The following is a 22,982-nucleotide window of genomic DNA, read 5'->3' on the forward strand; positions in this document are numbered from 1 at the left end:
TAAGATATATTATACAGAGTGACATCACCACCCTCCGGATATAAGATATATTATACAGAGTGACATCACCGCCCTCCGGATATAAGATATATTATACAGAGTGACATCACCGCCCTCCAGATATAAGATATATTATACAGAGTGACATCACCGCCCTCCGGATATAAGATATATTATACAGGAGTGACATCACCACCCTCAGGATATAAGATATATTATACAGAGTGACATCACCGCCCTCCAGATATAAGATATATTATACAGAGTGACATCACTGCTCTCCGGATATAAGATATATTATACAGGAGTGACATCACCGCCCTCCAGATATAAGATATATTATACAGATTCTGGGTAGATGGATGTGGATTGTCGTATAACGAGGACGATGTATAATACACAGGCAGATATTTCTCCATATATACAGATCTCTTCCAGACAAATAAATACAAATATTTTATTTTCTGACATTTTACTATAAAAATAAATATTTGCAGATTTTCCCACAGGGAAGACTGGATGAGTGCATCGGGGGAGGGGGGCACCGAGGGGCTGTCACATGCTGTATGCAGGGAGGTATACAATGTATCACAGGATTGGAAGGGAAATTAGCAAGGAGTGGGTGGAGCTTGGCTCCTCAGGGGTGGGACATGTCAGGGCAATAGCAGCCGACACAGCAATCAGTTCATGTACATCGCTTGTCAAATGTGCAAAATATTTATATAAAACAATATTACAAATATACAGATCTGTGTACAGCGCCTTCCTCGCCAGGTTCAGGGCGGAGTATAGCGCCTTCCTCGCCAGGTTCAGGGCGGAGTATAGCGCCTTCCTCGCCAGGTTCAGGGCGGAGTATAGCGCCTTCCTCGCCAGGTTCAGGGCGGAGTATAGCGCCTTCCTCGCCAGGTTCAGGGCGGAGTATAGCGCCTTCCTCGCCAGGTTCAGGGCGGAGTACAGCGCCGTCCTCGCCAGGTTCAGGGCGGAGTACAGCGCCTTCCTCGCCAGGTTCAGGGCGGAGTCAGTAATTGGAAAATGGCGACAAAATTATCTACTAAATATATTTCTGTAAATTGTTTTCATCGAATCAAAAACCTGAGTGCAGAATCTCCATAAATGGGTAGAAGTTACTGAATTTCCTTCAAGTGTACAGAAACCAACGGAAACTTTGTATCGTATGTCATCCCCGTCCCCGGGGAGGAGGCCCATGTGAATGATCTTTGGCCTCCTTTGTTTTGTATGTCATCCCCATCCACGGGGTTCCTCTGGGAGCTGTGAAGAGAGAAGGCCCATGTCAACCCTCTTTGGCCTCCTTTGTGTTGTATGTCATCCCCTTCCACGGGGTTCCTCTGGGAGCTGTGAAGGGAAGGAGGCCCATGTTAACCTTCTTTGGCCTCCTTTGTGTTGTATGTCATCCCCATCCACGGGGTTCCTCTGGGAGCTGTGAAGGGAAGGAGGCCCATGTCAACCCTCTTTGGCCTCCTTTGTGTTGTATGTCATCCCCTTCCACGGGGTTCCTCTGGGAGCTGTGAAGGGGAGGAGGCCCATGTCAACCTTCTTTGGTCTCCTTTGTGTTGTATGTCATCCCCATGCACAGGGTTCCTCTGATAGCTGTGAAAGCGAGGAGGTCCAAGTGAACCCTCTTTGGCCTCCTTCATGTTGTATGTCATATCCATCCTCGGGGTTCCTCTGAGAGCTGTGAAGGGGAGGAGGCCCATGTGAACTCTCTTTGGCCCCCTTTGTACAGGATGTCATCTCCATCCTTGGGGTTCCTTTGAGAGCTGTGAAGGGGAGGAGGCCCATGTCAACCCTCTTTGGCCTCCTGGCAGCCCATTGGCCAGGACTTGGCAGGAAGCAAGTTATGAAGCATTGTTGAACATTTCCAGCTCCGTACAGTCCACAATGTCCTGCCGGGAAAGTCGTCTCTTGAACTCATCGGTGGTGAAGTAGTAAATGACGGGATCCAAGCAGCAATTCATACTGGCCAGGCACAGCGCCACCGGATGGAAGGTCAGGATGGCCTTCTTGTACCGACACCGCTGGATCTTGTTGGCCTTGGCCAGGAAGTCGAGGGGAAAGCTGAGGTGGTAAGGAGCAAAGCAGAGGAGGAAGACGAAGGCGCAGGTCAGGATCATCTTCAAGGCCTTCTTCTTCTCTCCAAGGTCATGAGAAGCCGAGTGCGGCTCCTTCAGCGACATCACCGTCCTCCAGGAGCAATAGCCAACTACGGCCAGCGGCGTGATGAAGCCAAAGAGCTCGGCAAAGGTGACGGCCAAGATGGAGTTGGTGGTCCCGATGTCCAGCAGCGGCAGATCGGCGAAGCACTTATTTTCGGCATCGCTGTCGGTGGAGTTATTTCCGATTCTCAAGAGGGGAAACGGGAGGCAGCTGACGCAGACGAGGATCCAACCGACGACGCTCACATACACGTCGGACGCGCGCTTCCTGTCCGTGAACTTGAAGGGGTAGATCAGGTAGAGGAAGCGCCTGACGCTGATGCAGACCAGGAAGACGATGCTGGCGTACATGTTGACGTATTTCAGGTAGAAGCAGAACATGCACATGAATCGGCCGAACGGCCACGACTTGTTCAGGTAATAGAATATGCGCAGCGGGAGGGACAGGACCTGCAGGAGGTCGGCGATGGCCAGATTGATCATAAAGATGACGGCTCTCTTGGTCTCCTTCATGTAGGCGTAGAACACCCAGAGAGCCAAGACGTTCCCGATCAGTCCAGGGATCAGGATGACGGCGTAGGTGACGGCGTACAGATACTGCATGAACTGCTCGTCCACTTTACATTCCGTGACGTTGTCACCACTGAACATCTCCTGCTCCGCCGCCATCCAAGGGACACAAGATGAACGATAGGAGCATCAATGGTAGACGTCCTTCATGGGCCACCTCATTGCCACCACTCCAAAGTCCTCACAGCTGTGCCGATTGGCCCATCAGGGGGCAGCATTCAAGGGGGGGTCCATCTAGGGGGCTACAAGGTGAACGCCACAATGGAACGTTTCCCCGGAATCTTCATGATGGGAGACGTTGTGACTCCGCCGTCCGAGAAGATCGACCTGAAAGGAGAATAAATGGGAATAAATGATCTGCAACAGGAAAAAGTGTCAATACGCAGCGTACCCCAATATACCCGACCTCTGCGATCAATCCGAACAAACAGTGCACCCCAATATACCCGACCTCCAGGATGAATACGCAGCGTACCCCAATATACCCAACCTCCGAGATCAATCCGAACAAACAGCGCACCCCAATATACCCAACCTCCAGGATGAATACACAGGGTACCCCGATATACCCAACCTCCGAGATCAATCCGAACAAACAGCGCACCCCAATATACCCAACCTCCAGGATGAATACGCAGGGTACCCCAATATACCCAACCTCCAGGATGAATACGCAGGGTACCCCAATATACCCAACCTCCAGGATAAATACACAGAGTACCCCAATATACCCAACCTCAAGGATGAATACACAGAGTACCCCAATATACCCGACCTCTGCGATCAATCCGAACAGTGCACCCCAATATACCCGACCTCCAGGATGAATACACAGGGTACCCCGATATACCCAACCTCCGAGATCAATCCGAACAAACAGCGCACCCCAATATACCCAACCTCCAGGATGAATACACAGAGTACCCCAATATACCCAACCTCAAGGATGAATACACAGAGTACCCCAATATACCCAACCTCCAGGATGAATACGCAGCGTACCCCAATATACCCGATCTCCAGGATGAATACGCAGGGTACCCCAATATACCCAACATCCAGGATGAATACACAGAGTACCCCAATATACCCAATCTCCAGGATGAATACACAGGGTACCCCGATATACCCGACCTCCAGGATGAATACACAGAGTACCCCGATATACCCAACCTCCAGGATGAATACACAGGGTACCCCGATATACCCAACCTCCAGGATGAATACACAGAGTACCCCGATATACCCAACATCCAGGATGAATACACAGAGTACCCCAATATACCCAATCTCCAGGATGAATACACAGGGTACCCCAATATACCCAATCTCCAGGATGAATACACAGAGTACCCCAATATACCCAACCTCCAGGATGAATACACAGGGTACCCCGATATACCCAACCTCCCGGATGAATACACAGGGTACCCCGATATACCCAACATCCAGGATGAATACGCAAAGTACCCCGATATACCCAACCTCCAGAATGAATACACAGGGTACCCCGATATACCCAACCTCCAGGATGAATACGCAGAGTACCCCAATATACCCAACCTCCAGAATGAATACACAGGGTACCCCAATATACCCAACCTCCAGGATGAATACGCAGAGTACCCCAATATACCCAACCTCCAGAATGAATACACAGCGTACCCCGATATACCCAACCTCCGAGATCAATCCGAACAAACAGTGCACCCCAATATACTCAACCTCCAGGATGAATACACAGCGTACCCCAATATACCCAACCTCCAAGATGAATACACAGTGTACCCCAATATACCCAACCTCCAAGATGAATACACAGTGTACCCCAATATACCCAAACTCTTGGATGAATACACAGGGTACCCCAATATACCCAACCTCCAAGATGAATACACAGTGTACCCCAATATACCCAACCTCTTGGATGAATACACAGCGTACCCCAATATACCCAACCTCTGAGATGAACCTGAATATACAGTGTACCCCAATATACCCAACCTCCGAGATCAATCTGAACAAACAGCGCACCCCAATATACCAAACCTCTGAGACTAAGCTGAATACACAGTGTACCCCAATATACCCTACCTCCAAGATCAACCCGAATACACAGTGTACCCCAATATACCCAACCTCCAAGATCAAGCAGAATGCACAGTGTACCCCAATATACCAAACATCCAAGATCAAGCAGAATGCACAGTGTACCCCAATATACCCAACCTCCAAGATCAAGCAGAACAAACAGTGCACCCCAATATACTCAACATCTGAGACTAAGCTGAATACACAGCATACCCCAATATACCTAACCTCCAAGATCAAGCTGAACACAAAGTGTACCCCAATATAACCAACCTCCGAGATCAAGCTGAACACAAAGTGTACCCCAATATAACCAACCTCCGAGATCAAGCTGAATACACAGTGTACTCCAATATTCCCAACCTCAGAGATCAAGCCGAATACACAGTGTACCCCAATATACCCAACCTCCAAGATCAAGCTGAACACAAAGTGTACCCCAATATAACCAACCTCCGAGATCAAGCTGAATACACAGTGTACTCCAATATTCCCAACCTCCGAGACCAAGCCGAATACACAGTGTACCCCAATATACCCTACCTCCAAGATCAAGCCGAATACACAGTGTACCCCAATATACCCAACCTCCAAGATCAAGCCGAATACACAGTGTACCCCAATATACCCAACCTCCGAGATCAAGCCGAATACACAGTGTACCCCAATATACCCAACCTCCAAGATCAAGCCGAATACACAGTGTACCCCAATATACCCAACCTCCGAGATCAAGCTGAATACACAGTGTACCCCAATATACCCAACCTCCGAGATCAAGCTGAATACACAGTGTACCCCAATATACCCAACCTCCGAGATCAAGCTGAATACACAGTGTACCCCAATATACCCAACCTTCGAGACCAAGCCGAATACATTGTGTACCCCGAGATTCCCAGCCTCCAAAATCAAGCTGAACACACAGAATGCCCCAAGATTCCCAATCTCTGAAATCCCTCGAGATTCTAAAACCCCAGAGATTGGGACAGAGAAACGTGTAGTCCAAGATTTCCAACATTCAAGATCAGCCAAATACATGGAATTACCCAGAATTCCCAAACCTGACATCAGAGAACATGTTCAGGATATGGAGTACATTCTAATAGAGTAAATGATGGGTGGAGCTTCCTTATCATGGAATGGGTGGGGGCCTCCTTATCATGGAATGGGTGGGGGCCTCCTTATCATGGAATGGGTGGACCTTCCTTATCATGGAATGGGTGGACCTTCCTTATCATGGAATGGGTGGAGACTCCTTATCATGGAATGGGTGGAGCCTCCTTATCATGGAATGGGTGGGGGCCTCCTTATCATGGAATGGGTGGACCTTCCTTATCATGGAATGGGTGGACCTTCCTTATCATGGAACGGGTGGAGACTCCTTATCATGGAATGGGTGGAGCCTCCTTATCATGGAATGGGTGGGGGCCTCCTTATCATGGAATGGGTGTAGCCTCCTTATCATGGAATGGGTGGGGGCCTCCTTATCATGGAATGGGTGGGGCCTCCTTATCATGGAATGGGTGGGGGCCTGCTTATCATGGAATGGGTGGGGCCTCCTTATCATGGAATGGGTGGGGGCCTCCTTATCATGGAATGGGTGGGGGCCTGCTTATCATGGAATGGGTGGGGCCTCCTTATCATGGAATGGGTGGAGCTTCCTTATCATGGAATGGGTGGGGCCTCCTTATCATGGAATGGGTGGGGGCCTCCTTATCATGGAATGGGTGAGGGCTTCCCTATCATGGAATGGGTGAAGCCTCCTTATCATGGAATGGGTAGAGCCTCCTTATCATGGAATGGGTGGGGGCTTCCTTATCATGGAATGGGTGGCGGCTTCCTTATCATGGAATGGGTGAGGACTTCCTTATCATGGAATGGGTGGAGCTTCCTTATCATGGAATGGGTGGGGGCCTCCTTATCATGGAATGGGTGAGGACCTCCTTATCATGGAATGGGTGAGGACCTCCTTATCATGGAATGGGTGGATCTTCCTTATCATGGAATGGGTGGGGGCCTCCTTATAATGGAATGGGTGGAGCTTCCTTATCATGGAATGGGTGGAGCTTCCTTATCATGGAATGGGTGAGGACCTCCTTATCATGGAATGGGTGGAGGCCTCTTATCATGGAATGCGTGGAGCCTCCTAATCATGGAATGGGTGGGGGCTTCCTTATCATGGAATGGGTGGAGCCTCCTTATCATGGAATGGGTGGGGGCTTCTTTATCATGGAATGGGTGGGACTTCCTTATCATGGAATGGGTGGGGACCTCCTTATCATGGAATGGGTGGAGCTTCCATATCATGGAATGGGTGGGGCCTTTTTATCATGAAATGGGTGGAGCCTCCTTGTGGAATGAGTGGGGACCTCCTTATCATGGAATGGGTGGAGCCTCCTTATCATAGAATGGGGGAGACAGAAATTCTCCAGCATGCTGAGCAGCTTTAGCTTTACCTACCCTCCTTCATAAACATATCTGAAATACGACACTGACAGAGGCTTTGTGAATTATACTGTCAGTCAGAACCTGAATACAGGAAACAAGTCATGCAAAATCAATGCCTGTATCTATAATTATCCAGCTGAGGAAATCCCAACCAATGATGAAAAGGCAAATTCCTCCTATGTGACCTGTGAAAGAGGGGAAGCCCCCCGCCGAGAATGGGAACAGAAAATACAGAAGTAGCAGCTGCAGAATGAGTGAGAAGCAGAAGGAGAGGAGTTATAGAGGAAGGAGAGGAGTCCTCCAGCAGAGCAGAGTATTTCAGGAGAGGAGTTATAGAGGAAGGAGCGGAGTCCTCCAGCAGCGCAGAGTATTTCAGGAGAGGAGTTATAGAGGAAGGAGCGGAGTCCTCCAGCAGCGCAGAGTATTTCAGGAGAGGAGAGTTATAGAGGAAGGAGCAGAGTCCTCCAGCAGTGCAGAGTATTTCAGGAGAGGAGTTATAGAGGAAGGAGCAGAGTCCTCCAGCAGTGCAGAGTATTTCAGGAGAGGAGTTATAGAGGAAGGAGCAGAGTCCTCCAGCAGTGCAGAGTATTTCAGGAGAGGAGTTATAGAGGAAGGAGCGGAGTCCTCCAGCAGTGCAGAGTATGTCAGGAGAGGAGTTATAGAGGAAGGAGAGGAGTCCTCCAGCAGCGCAGAGTATTTCAGGAGAGGAGTTATAGAGGAAGGAGCGGAGTCCTCCAGCAGTGCAGAGTATTTCTGGAGAGGAGTTATAGAGGAAGGAGCGGAGTCCTCCAGCAGTGCAGAGTATTTCTGGAGAGGAGTTATAGAGGAAGGAGAGGAGTCCTCCAGCAGCGCAGAGTATTTCAGGAGAGGAGTTATAGAGGAAGGAGCGGAGTCCTCCAGCAGCGCAGAGTATTTCTGGAGAGGAGTTATAGAGGAAGGAGAGGAGTCCTCCAGCAGGGCAGAGTATTTCAGGAGAGGAGAGTTATAGAGGAAGGAGAGGAGTCCTCCAGCAGGGCAGAGTATTTCAGGAGAGGAGAGTTATAGAGGAAGGAGAGGAGTCCTCCAGCAGGGCAGAGTATTTCAGGAGAGGAGAGTTATAGAGGAAGGAGAGGAGTCCTCCAGCAGGGCAGAGTATTTCAGGAGAGGAGAGTTATAGAGGAAGGAGAGGAGTCCTCCAGCAGTGCAGAGTATTTCAGGAGAGGAGTTATAGAGGAAGGAGCGGAGTCCTCCAGCAGTGCAGAGTATTTCAGGAGAGGAGAGTTATAGAGGAAGGAGCGGAGTCCTCCAGCAGTGCAGAGTATTTCAGGAGAGGAGAGTTATAGAGGAAGGAGAGGAGTCCTCCAGCAGGGCAGAGTATTTCAGGAGAGGAGAGTTATAGAGGAAGGAGAGGAGTCCTCCAGCAGAGCAGAGTATTTCAGGAGAGGAGAGTTATAGAGGAAGGAGCGGAGTCCTCCAGCAGTGCAGAGTATTTCAGGAGAGGAGAGTTATAGAGGAAGGAGAGGAGTCCTCCAGCAGTGCAGAGTATTTCAGGAGAGGAGAGTTATAGAGGAAGGAGAGGAGTCCTCCAGCAGTGCAGAGTATTTCAGGAGAGGAGAGTTATAGAGGAAGGAGAGGAGTCCTCCAGCAGTGCAGAGTATTTCAGGAGAGGAGAGTTATAGAGGAAGGAGAGGAGTCCTCCAGCAGTGCAGAGTATTTCAGGAGAGGAGAGTTATAGAGGAAGGAGAGGAGTCCTCCAGCAGTGCAGAGTATTTCAGGAGAGGAGTTATAGAGGAAGGAGAGGAGTCCTCCAGCAGTGCAGAGTATTTCAGGAGAGGAGTTATAGAGGAAGGAGAGGAGTCCTCCAGCAGTGCAGAGTATTTCAGGAGAGGAGTTATAGAGGAAGGAGAGGAGTCCTCCAGCAGCGCAGAGTATTTCAGGAGAGGAGTTATAGAGGAAGGAGCGGAGTCCTCCAGCAGCGCAGAGTATTTCAGGAGAGGAGTTATAGAGGAAGGAGAGGAGTCCTCCAGCAGTGCAGAGTATTTCAGGAGAGGAGTTATAGAGGAAGGAGAGGAGTCCTCCAGCAGCGCAGAGTATTTCAGGAGAGGAGTTATAGAGGAAGGAGCGGAGTCCTCCAGTAGCACAGAGTATTTCAGGAGAGGAGTTATAGAGGAAGGAGCGGAGTCTTCCAGCAGAGCAGAGTATTTCAGGAGAGGAGTTATAGAGGAAGGAGAGGAGTCCTCCAGCAGAGCAGAGTATTTCAGGAGAGGAGAGTTATAGAGGAAGGAGCGGAGTCCTCCAGCAGCGCCGAGTATTTCAGGAGAGGAGTTATAGAGGAAGGAGAGGAGTCCTCCAGCAGTGCAGAGTATTTCAGGAGAGGAGTTATAGAGGAAGGAGCGGAGTCCTCCAGCAGAGCAGAGTATTTCAGCAGAGGAGTTATAGAGGAAGGAGAGGAGTCCTCCAGCAGTGCAGAGTATTTCAGGAGAGGAGAGTTATAGAGGAAGGAGCGGAGTCCTCCAGCAGCGCAGAGTATTTCAGGAGAGGAGTTATAGAGGAAGGAGAGGAGTCCTCCAGCAGTGCAGAGTATTTCAGGAGAGGAGTTATAGAGGAAGGAGAGGAGTCCTCCAGCAGTGCAGAGTATTTCAGGAGAGGAGAGTTATAGAGGAAGGAGAGGAGTCCTCCAGCAGTGCAGAGTATTTCAGGAGAGGAGAGTTATAGAGGAAGGAGCGGAGTCCTCCAGCAGTGCAGAGTATTTCAGGAGAGGAGAGTTATAGAGGAAGGAGAGGAGTCCTCCAGCAGTGCAGAGTATTTCAGCACCTGAGTGGTAAATCTGGGATGATACAACAGACGTCATTTCTCGGATTCTTCATCTTTCTGATTGGCTCTCTCTGGGACACAAAGGGGGTTAATTATGTTGCTGTTTTGTTTTTGTAATGGAACAGAATTTTTTGTTGAATTTGTTCTGTAATCCTCTTTTCTTTATTTGGTTGTTTTGCTCTGATTGGCAGATTTCCACATTACAGATTTGTTGACAGCTGTGGGAAATCTTCAGACATTTCCCTCATGTACGATAAGCGAGGGGGAATGAGCAGTCAGAGGAGATTCGGGTGTTTTTCATGTTGTGGGGAAAATCTCAGATATATATATATATAGCAAATCTCAAATGATGGGAAATAGAGAGATACAAAGTAACATTGTTTATAAACATCGATCAGACGGGAGATAGAGATACAAAGTAACATTGTTTATAAACATCGATCAGACGGGAGGTAGAGAGATACAAAGTAACATTGTTTATAAACATCGATCAGACGGGAGATGGAGAGATACAAAGTAACATTGTTTATAAACATCGATCAGACGGGAGATAGAGAGATACAAAGTAACATTGTTTATAAACATCGATCAGACGGGAGATGGAGAGATACAAAGTAACATTGTTTATAAACATCGATCAGACGGGAGATAGAGAGATACAAAGTAACATTGTTTATAAACATCGATCAGACGGGAGATGGAGAGATACAAAGTAACATTGTTTATAAACATCGATCAGACGGGAGATAGAGATACAAAGTAACATTGTTTATAAACATCGATCAGACGGGGATAGAGAGATACAAAGTAACATTGTTTATAAACATCGATCAGACGGGAGATAGATACAAAGTAACATTGTTTATAAACATCGATCAGACGGGAGATGGAGAGATACAAAGTAACATTGTTTATAAACATCGATCAGACGGGAGATAGAGATACAAAGTAACATTGTTTATAAACATCGATCAGACGGGAGATAGAGATACAAAGTAACATTGTTTATAAACATCGATCAGACGGGAGATGGAGAGATACAAAGTAACATTGTTTATAAACATCGATCAGACGGGAGATAGAGATACAAAGTAACATTGTTTATAAACATCGATCAGACGGGAGATAGAGATACAAAGTAACATTGTCAGACAAGGATAAGGTCTGAGGCCAGGATAGAGGGCCACCTTATTGTCAGACATAGATGAAGTACAAGGCTGGGCCTGACACCTTCCCCTCAAATAGAGATTACATCTAAGGTCGGGGCTGAAGGCCACCTTCCTGTTAGATGAGGTTTGATGATGAGGATTGAGGCCTGGGCTGAAGGCCACCTTCCTATCAAATTAAGGATGACATCTAAGCCAGGTCCAAGGCTGGGGGTCACCTTCCTCTGAGACAGGGATGAGGTTTGAGGCTTGAGTGGAGGTTCACCTTCTCATTGAACAAGGATGAGGTTGGAGGCACAAATACAAGGATGAGATCTGAGGCTGCGATGGAGGGTCACCTTCCTTGTGTTGGAGAAGTATGAGGTCTGAGGCCAGGGGGAAGGGTCACCTTCCTATTGGAGAAGGATGAGGTTGGAAACCAGGGTGAAAGGTACATTCCTCCTGTCAGACAAGGATAAGTTCTGAGATCAGGGAAGAAGGTCACCTTCTCATAGGACAAAGGTGAGGTCTGAGGCCAGGGCAGAGGGTCACCTTCTTGTTGGATGAGGTCTGAGGCCAGGGGGAAGGGTCACCTTCCTGTTGGAGAAGGATGAGGTTGAAGACCAGGGTGAAAGGTACATTCCTCCTGTCAGACAAGGATGAGTTCTGAGATCAGGGAAGAAGGTCACCTTCTCATAGGAAAAAGATGAGGTCTGAGGCCAGGGCAGAGGGTCACCTTCTTGTTGGATGAGGTCTGAGGCCAGGGGGAAGGGTCACCTTCCTGTTGGAGAAGGATGAGGTTGGAGACCAGCGTGAAAGGTACAGTCCTGTCAGACAAGGATGAGTTCTGAGATCAGGGAAGAAGGTCACCTTCTCATAGGACAAGGATGAGTTCTGAGATCAGGGAAGAAGGTCACCTTCTCATAGGACAAGGATGAGTTCTGAGATCAGGGAAGAAGGTCACCTTCTCATAGGACAAAGATAAGGTCTGAGGCCAGGGCAGAGGGTCACCTTCTTGTTGGATGAGGTCTGAGGCCAGGAGGAAGAAGCCCCTTGTTGCTGGAATAGGATCTAAAGCACAGGCAGAGCTACATACAAGAACCTGAGAATATTTGAAGTCTAGGCTCCTCAACCATCCACAACCAACCAGATCAACCCCTGGTCTGGTTGGTTGTGGATGGTTGAGGAGCCCAGACTTCAAAGATATTTACCGCAAGGCAAACGAGGCATTTGCCTAGGGTGGAATTTTCAGGGGGGGCGGTGGCGCCCCCTGGAGGAAGGGGCACACGCACCATGGGGACCAGGTGAGATCCCAAAGAGGCTGCGGGCTGCTTGACGATGTATTCAGAGCCTGACTCTCATTCCCGGGGATTTCTGGAGCTATAAAAGGTGGCCCAAAGCCTAAATACACCACTGAACCAGACTGAACATGAGCAACTGTGAGAAGAATGGGGAAAACTGCCAGATCCAGATGTGCATCTCCAGCTACATCCAAAGGTTCTTCTTCCAAGGTCGGGGGAAGGGGAATAATTTTGTAACCAACATACTTTTGTGTTTTCTGGCACATAAAAAAAAAAAATTGCAACTTCAAACTGTTAATGTTTTGTAAATCAAGTAGTAAAAATCCAAACGACTGTAAATCCATTTTACTTTCAAGTCTCCGAACATAAAATTGGAGGAAAGGTCCAGGAGGGGGGGCAGGTCCTGCAAAGTTCTGTATGGAGAATATAAGGAATGCTCACGGAGTATATACAGATCACAGGTAGGAAAAAGGAAACCGCTAGAAAAAAAAATATATAGTTTTTTGTAATTGATTCTGTGTGTTGAACGCGCTGTCAATGTACAGAGACCTCCTGGGTGGGATCTCAGTGTCAATGTACAGAGACCTCCTGGGTGGGATCTCAGGGTCAATGTACAGAGACCTCCTGGGTGGGATCTCAGGGTCAATGTACAGAGACCTCCTGGGTGGGATCTCAGGGTCAATGTACAGAGACCTCCTGGGTGGGATCTCAGGGTCAATGTACAGAGACCTCCTGGGTGGGATCTCCGTGTCAATGTACAGAGACCTCCTGGGTGGGATCTCCGTGTCAATGTACAGAGACCTCCTGGGTGGGATCTCAGTGTCAATGTACAGAGACCTCCTGGGTGGGATCTCAGGGTCAATGTACAGAGACCTCCTGGGTGGGATCTCACGGTCAATGTACAGAGACCTCCTGGGTGGGATCTCACGGTCAATGTACAGAGACCTCCTGGGTGGGATCTCACGGTCAATGTACAGAGACCTCCTGGGTGGGATGTCAATGTACAGAGACCTCCTGGGTGGGATCTGAGGGTCAATATACAGAGACCTCCTTGGTGGGATCTCAGTGTCAATGTACAGAGACCTCCTGGGTGGGATCTCAGGGTCAATATACAGAGACCTCCTTGGTGGGATCTCAGTGTCAATGTACAGAGACTTCCTTGGTGGGATCTCAGTGTCAATGTACAGAGACCTCCTGGGTCGGATCTCAGGGTCAATGTACAGAGACCTCCTGGGTGGGATCTAACTGTCAATGTACAGAGACCTCCTGGGTGGGATCTCACTGTCAATGTACAGAGACCTCCTGGGTGGGATCTCACTGTCAATGTACAGAGACCTCCTGGGTGGGATGTCAATGTACAGAGACCTCCTGGGTGGGATCTAACTGTCAATGTACAGAGACCTCCTGGGTGGGATCTCACTGTCAATGTACAGAGACCTCCTGGGTGGGATCTCACTGTCAATGTACAGAGACCTCCTGGGTGGGATGTCAATGTACAGAGACCTCCTGGGTGGGATCTCAGTGTCAATGTACAGAGACCTCCTGGGTGGGATCTAACTGTCAATGTACAGAGACCTCCTGGGTGGGATCTCACTGTCAATGTACAGAGACCTCCTGGGTGGGATCTCACTGTCAATGTACAGAGCTCCTGGGTGGGATGTCAATGTACAGAGACCTCCTGGGTGGGATCTCAGGGTCAATATACAGAGACCTCCTTGGTGGGATCTCAGTGTCAATGTACAGAGACCTCCTGGGTCGGATCTCAGTGGAAATGTACAGAGACCTCCTGGGTGGGATCTCAGGGTCAATGTACAGAGACCTCCTTGGTGGGATATCAGTGTCAATGTATTGAGACCTCCTGAGTGGGATCTTAGAGTCATTGTACAGAGACCTCCTGGGTGGGATTTAACTGTCAATGTGCAGAGACCTCCTGGGTGGGATCTCACTGTCATTGTACAGAGACCTCCTGGGTGGGATCTCGCTGGAGTACAGAGACCTCCTGGGTGGGATCTCACTGTCATTGTACAGAGAGCTCCTGGATGGGACCTCAGTGTCATGATGTACAGATACTCCAAGTGTGGGAATCACTATGGAAGTATGAGGTCCTGCACTGCCAGCATGGTGACACCATTTTTTTATGACTAAAACTCTGAATCTATCCCCCCCCCCTTCCTTAAGCCTTCTTTTCTATTCAGCCCCCAGTGCCTGAAATCCTGTAGGGCTGGCAGGACTGTGCTAAGCATTAGAGGCTGGTTCACAGTACCTGACCTCTCCCAGCTTGGCAATGCTCCTGTGCATGGGATTGTGGGAAGATAATACAAGTACGGATCTCATGCAGGTATACTAGCAGTAGAAATAAAATGCAAGTCGTGAAATGAACAACGGAGGGAGTTTTTTCTTTCTTTTTTCATTCCGCTTTGAGTGCAGTTTTTGTTTTCACACATCGCAGCCTGAGAAGCGACTGATCTCTGTCACCTGCCGGAAGTGGTCAGGAGGACGTATCTGATGCAGTTTTGGTTCCCCTCGCAGGGGAGCCGACATCAAACTCACATTATATTCACAATGCGGGGGTGGGGGAGGGTTAGGACTGGGGGGGGGGGGTTACTAGATGAATATAACGATCAACCCCATGAAGTTGCAGAACGAGGTGAAAGTCGTCCGATTCCCTCTGAGGTTCATGAGTTCATTATGGATGATGTAATATTGACAATGCGGATCGCATGAGCTCTGACCCAATGGAGCTCCTGTGTTGTCACATCCATTTCTCACAACCTGAACAAGAAAACACAAAACAGACGCAATTCACAAACCTAACAAACAGGATAAGGATCTTTTTTTTTAAAAAAAAAGTGACAGTTATTTTCAGCCACCAATGAGATTTGAGAATGACGGTCACATGGCTGAAAATAACGATCCTTATTCTTGTGAATTGAGCTTGTTATGGACACCTTGCCTACTGTACACAGAGATGGGTATGAGGGGCCCCCCAGGATATAGCCACCGACAGCCTGACAAAGTGGTAACATCCTAAATAAGAATTTATAGACACCATATGGACCCCCATTCTATGATGGAGTTCAGGTGTCTTCAGTGAAGGGTTCTGCTAACACTCCATCATACAAAGACATTGTAGAGAATTGTACTCTTCCAACCTTGTGGTAACAGTTTGAAGCGGGCCCTTTTTTTTTCCCCATGACTGTCCCCTGTGTACAAAGCCAGCTCCATAAAGACATGGTTTGACCAGTATGGACCAACTCCATAGAGACAAGGGTCAACCAGTTTGGACCAACTCCATAAAGACATGGGTTGACCAGTTTGGACCAGCTCCATAAAGACATGGGTTGACCAGTTTGGACCAGCTCCATAAAGACATGGGTTGACCAGTTTGGACCAGCTCCATAAAGACATGATTGACCAGTTTGGACCAACTCCATAAAGACATGGGGTTGACCAGTATGGTCCAGCTTCACAAAGACATGGGTTGACCAGTTTGGACCAGCTCCATAAAAGACATTGGTTGATCGGTATGGTCCAGCTCCATAAAGACATGGATTGACCAGTATAGGCTAGCTCCATAAAGACATGGTTTGCCCAATTTGGACTAGCTCCATAAAGACATGGTTTGATCAGTTTGGACCAACTCCATAAAGAAAAGGTATGAACAGTTTGGACCAGCTCCATAGACATGGATTGAGAAGTTTGGACTAGTTCCATAAAGACATCGGTTGACCAGTTTGGACCAGCTCAATAAAGACATGGTTTGACCAGTTTGGTGTGGAGGAACTCCAATGTCCTGCACAGAATCCTGACCTCAACCCTACTGAACACCTTTGGAATAAATTGGAATGCCGATGGTGAGCCAAGTTTTCTCACCAACATCAATACCTGACACCACGAACAGTACAAATTCCCATAGACACCCTCCAAAACCTTGTAGGAAGTCTTCTTGGAAGAGTGGAGGATGGTATAGCCACAAAGAAAGCCAACTCATTATGAAGTGTAGAGCTAACTCTATAAAGACATGGGTTGACCAGTCTGGACCAGCTCGATAAAGAACATAGGTTGACCAGTCTGGACCAGCTCCATAAAGACATGGGTTGACCAGTCTGGACCAGCTCCATAAAGACATGGGTTGACCAGTTTGGTGTGGAGAAACTCGAGTGTCCACCACATACCCCTGGACCTCAACCCTCCTGAACACCTTTGGGATAATCTGTAACACTGAGAGCCAGGTCTTCTCATCCAACATCTGTATCTGACCTCACAAATGCTCTTCAGGCAAAATGTTGGAAAAAGGCCTTCCCAGAAGAGTGAAGACTGATATACCCACAAAGGGGGGGGGGGGGTACTACATAGCAATGCCTACTGGCAACAGCATATTAACTGAATGAGGGGGTGGGGGTGGGGGTGTGAGGCAACTCTATATTAATGTCCATGATCGGGGGAAATGGACCAACTCCACAATAATGACCGGGGGGGGGGGGGGGACAACTCCATACATGCAATCCTATCCCTCTCAGAGATAAAATGAAGTCATGATGCAGAGTGACCCCTAATATTTCACATACAGATGTCCCACCAGCAATGAGAGGCATTCTGATTGGTTTCTATTGGTCAACTTTATATGAAACTAAGTCTCCTGCACCACTCCCAGGAATACGGAGATATGATTGGAGGACGGGGATGTGTGTAGTTACATTGTAATCTCCATTAGATATCCTCTGTTATATCTTCACCAATCATTACATCACAGCGAGTATTCCTACATAATGATGATGACTAGAAGAAACATCCTCTTGTCACACAGAATAACCCATCCCACATATGGAGCCATACAGACCCCCCCACATATGGAGCCATAAGACCCCCCCACATATGGAGCCATAAGACCCCCCCACATATAGAGCCATACAGACCCCCCCCCATATGGAGCCATACAGACCCCCCCACATATGGAGCCATACAGACCCCCCCACATATGGAGCCATACAGACCCCCCCACATATGGAGCCATAAGACCCCCCCACATATAGAGCCATACAGACCCCCCCCCATATGGAGCCATACAGACCCTCCCCCCCATATGGAGCCATACAGACCCCCCCCATATGGAGCCATACAGACCCCCCCCCCATATGTACTATCCAGGTATACAGGACCCTTCATACAGTATACATGGGGGCCTACCGTACAAATATTGTCTATAGATCCCAGGATGTCAATAGATCATTCCAGAGTACAGTTCATATTTCAGATATATACACACAGCCCCATACATATATATATATACAGATATATACACAAAGCCCCATATATATATATATATATATACAGATATATACACACAGCCCCATATATATATATATATATATACAGATATATACACACAGCCCCATACATATATATATATATATATATACAGATATATACACACAGCCCCATATATATATATATATACAGATATATACACACAGCCCCATATATATATATATATATATACAGATATATACACACAGCCCCATATATATATATATATACAGATATATACACACAGCCCCATATATATATATATATACAGATATATACACACAGCCCCATATATATATATATATACAGATATATACACAAAGCCCCATATATATATATATATATATACAGATATATACACACAGCCCCATACATATATATATATATATACAGATATATACACACAGCCCCATATATATATATATATACAGATATATACACACAGCCCCATATATATATATATATATATACAGATATATACACACAGCCCCATATATATATATATATACAGATATATACACACAGCCCCATATATATATATATATATATATATATACAGATATATACACACAGCCCCATACATATATATATATATACAGATATATACACACAGCCCCATATATATATATATATATATATATACAGATATATACACACAGCCCCATACATATATATATATATACAGATATATACACACAGCCCCATACATATATATATATACAGATATATACACACAGCCCCATACATATATATATATATATACAGATATATACACACAGCCCCATACATATATATATATATATACAGATATATACACACAGCCCCATACATATATATATATATACAGATATATACACACAGCCCCATATATATATATATATATATATATACAGATATATACACACAGCCCCATACATATATATATATATACAGATATATACACACAGCCCCATACATATATATATATACAGATATATACACACAGCCCCATATATATATATATATATACAGATATATACACACAGCCCCATATATATATATATACAGATATATACAGATATATACACACAGCCCCATACATATATATATATATATACAGATATATACACACAGCCCCATACATATATATATATATATACAGATATATACACACAGCCCCATACATATATATATATATATACAGATATATACACACAGCCCCATACATATATATATATATACAGATATATACACACAGCCCCATATATATATATATATATACAGATATATACACACAGCCCCATATATATATATATACAGATATATACACACAGCCCCATATATATATATATACATATACAGATATATACACACAGCCCCATACATATATATATATATATACAGATATATACACACAGCCCCATACATATATATATATATATACAGATATATACACCCAGCCCCATATATATATATATATACAGATATATACACACAGCCCCATATATATATATATATATATATATACAGATATATACACACAGCCCCATATATATATATATATATATATATATATATACAGATATATACACACAGCCCCATATATATATATATACATATATATATACAGATATATACACACAGCCCCATATATATATATATATACAGATATATACACCCAGTCCCATACATATATATATATATATACAGATATATACACACAGCCCCATATATATATATATATATACAGATATATACACACAGCCCCATATATATATATATATACAGATATATACACACAGCCCCATATACATATATATATATATATATATACACAGATATATACACACAGCCCCGTACATATATATATATATACAGTCATGGCCGAAATTGTTGGCACCCTTGATATTTCTCCAGGAAATCATGTATTTCTCACGAAACGTATTGCATTAACACATGTTTTGCTATACACATGTTTATTCCCTTTGTGTGTATTGGGACAAAACAAAAAAAGGGAGGAAAGAAAGCAAATTCGACATAATGTCACACAAACCTCCAAAAATGGGCTGGACAAAAGTATTGGCACCCTTTCACAACTGCGGATAAATAAGAATGTTACAAGCATGTGATGCTCCTGTAAACTCACCTGGGGCAAGTAACAGGTGTGGGCAATATAGAAATCACACCTGAAAGCAGATAAAAAGGAGAGACGTTCACTTAACCTTTGCATTGTGTGTCTGTCTGTGCCACACTAAGCATGGACAACAGAAAGAGGAGACGAGAACTGTCTGAGGACCTGAGAACCAAAATTGTGGCAAAATATCAACAATCTCAAGGTTACAAGTCCATCTCCAGAGAACTAGATTTGCCTTTGTCCACAGTGCGCAACATTATCAAGAAGTTTGCAACCCATGGCACTGTAGCTAATCTCCCTGGTCGTGGACGGATGAGGAAAATTGATGAAAGATTGCAACGCAGAATAGTCCGGATGGTGGATAAGCAGCCCCAAACATGTTCCAAAGACATTCAAGCTGTCCTGCAGGCTCAGGGAGCATCAGTGTCAGCGCGAACTATCCGTCGACATTTAAATGAAATGAAACGCTATGGCAGGAGACCCAGGAGGACCCCACTGCTGACACAGAGACATAAAAAAGCAAGACTACAGTTTGCCAAAATGTACTTGAGTAAGCCAAAAGCCTTCTGGGAAAACGTCTTGTGGACAGATGAGACCAAGATAGAGCTTTTCGGTAAAGCACATCATTCTACTGTTTACCGAAAACGGAATGAGGCCTACAAAGAACAAAACACAGTACCTACGGTAAAATATGGTGGAGGTTCAATGATGTTTTGGGGTTGTTTTGCTGCCTCTGGCACTGGGTGCCTTGACTGTGTGCAAGGCATCATGAAATCTGAGGATTACCAAAGGATTTTGGGTCGCACTGTAGGGCCCAGTGTCAGAAAGCTGGGTTTGCGTCCAAGATCCTGGGTCTTCCAGCAGGACAATGACCCCAAACATACGTCAAAAAGCACTCAGAAATGGATGGCAAAGAAGCGCTGGAGAGTTCTGAAGTGGCCAGCAATGAGCCCAGATCTAAATCCCATTGAACACCTGTGGAGAGATCTTAAAATTGCTGTTGGGAAAAGGTGTCCTTCCAATAAGAGAGACCTGGAGCTGTTTGCAAAGGAAGAGTGGTCCAAAATTCCGGGTGAGAGGTGTCAGAAGCTTATTGATGGTTATAGGAAGCGACTGATTTCAGTTATGTTTTCCAAAGGGTGTGCAACCAAATATTAAGTTAAGGGTGCCAATACTTTTGTCCAGCCCATTTTTGGGGTTTTGTGTGACATTATGTCATATTTGCTTTTCTGCCTCTGTTTTATATTTGTTCCAATACATACAAAGGGAATAACACATGTGTATAGCAAAACATGTGTTAATGCAATACCTTTTTTGTGTGAAATACTTGATTTTCAGGAAAATATCAAGGGTGCCAACAATTTCGGCCATGACTGTATATACAGATATATACACAGCCCCATATATATATATATATATACAGATATATACACACAGCCCCATATATATATATATATATATACAGATATATACACACGCCCAATATATATATATATATATATACAGATATATACACACAGCCCCATATATATATATATATATACAGATATATACACACAGCCCCATACATATATATATATATATATATATATATATACAGATATATACACACAGCCCATATATATATATATATATATATATATACAGATATATACACACAGCCCCATATATATATATATATACAGATATATACACACAGCCCCATATATATATATATATATATATATATACAGATATATACACACAGCCCCATATATATATATATATATATATATATATACAGATATATACACACAGCCCCATATATATATATTATATATATATATATACAGATATATACACACAGCCCCATACATATATATATATATATACAGATATATACAGATATATACACACGCCCCATATATATATATATATATATATATATATATATATATATATATATACAGATATATACACACAGCCCATACATACATATATAACAGATATATACACACAGCACATATATATATATATATATATATATATATATATATATATACAGATATATACACACAGCCCCATACATATATATATATATACAGATATATACACACAGCCCCATATATATATATATATATATATATACAGATATATACACACAGCCCCATACATACATATATATACAGAGTATATACACACAGCCCCATACATATATATATATATACAGATATATACACACAGCCCATATATATATATACAGATATATACACACAGCCCCATACATATATATATATATATACAGACATATACACACAGCCCCATATATATATATATATATATACAGACATATACACACAGCCCCATACATATATATATATATATATATATATATATATATATATATATATATATACAGATATATACACACAGCCCATACATATATATATATATATACAGACATATACACACAGCCCATACATATATATATATACAGATATATACACACAGCCCCATACATATATATATATATATATACAGATATATACACACAGCCCCATACATATATATATATATACAGATATATACACACAGCCCCATATATACATATATATATATACAGATATATACAACAGCCCCATACATATATATATATATATATACAGATATATACACACAGCCCCATACATATATATATATATATACAGACCGATGTTCTGCACGTCTCCTCCCACCGTGTGTCGTCCTCGGTGTCAGATGTGGTCTGTTGGTGTCAGTGGCGCTCGTCGCCCGTCACGCACATCTCTGCTCACCATTTCCTTCTCTCAGGCGGGGAAATTTTGTCTCTAACGTCTGCAGAGTGACAACCCCCGGAGGTCTGAGCCAGAACCCTGGGTGACTACACTGCTCCTCCACAGATACAGTGCAGTGAGCGTTGTCACCCTAGGACAGGACTACAGAAATACCTCCCCTTATGTATTGGAGACAGAGAAGAGAAGGGGGAGGTGTTCTGTAGCCCAGTCCTAGGGTGGCAACACTGCTCCTCCACCGATACAGT

At 44.8% G+C, this 22,982-nt stretch overlaps 1 protein-coding gene across 1 annotated transcript; it reads right to left on the reverse strand.

Annotated features, from left to right (window-relative positions):
• Window positions 1-443: 443 nt before the first annotated feature.
• Window positions 444-22,743, reverse strand: LOC149428588 (putative G protein-coupled receptor 174). The gene is made up of 2 exons (XM_089667226.1): window positions 22,635-22,743; window positions 444-3,071 (listed from the first exon to the last, which is right to left on the reverse strand). Exon 2 carries the CDS (start codon window positions 2,841-2,843, stop codon window positions 1,857-1,859), a length of 987 nt encoding a protein of 328 aa, XP_089523352.1. The 5' UTR covers window positions 2,844-3,071; window positions 22,635-22,743; the 3' UTR covers window positions 444-1,856.
• Window positions 22,744-22,982: the final 239 nt, after the last annotated feature.

This window comes from Staurois parvus, unplaced genomic scaffold (genome assembly GCF_062004578.1).
Source record: "Staurois parvus isolate SC_StPar_1 unplaced genomic scaffold, SC_StPar_1.0 ptg003110l, whole genome shotgun sequence".
NCBI lineage: Eukaryota > Metazoa > Chordata > Amphibia > Anura > Ranidae > Staurois > Staurois parvus.

Coding starts and splice junctions, on each gene's coding strand:
- LOC149428588 (XM_089667226.1), bottom strand. CDS start 2,843: ATGGCGGCGGAGCAGGAGATGTTCAGTGGTGACAACGTCACGGAATGT.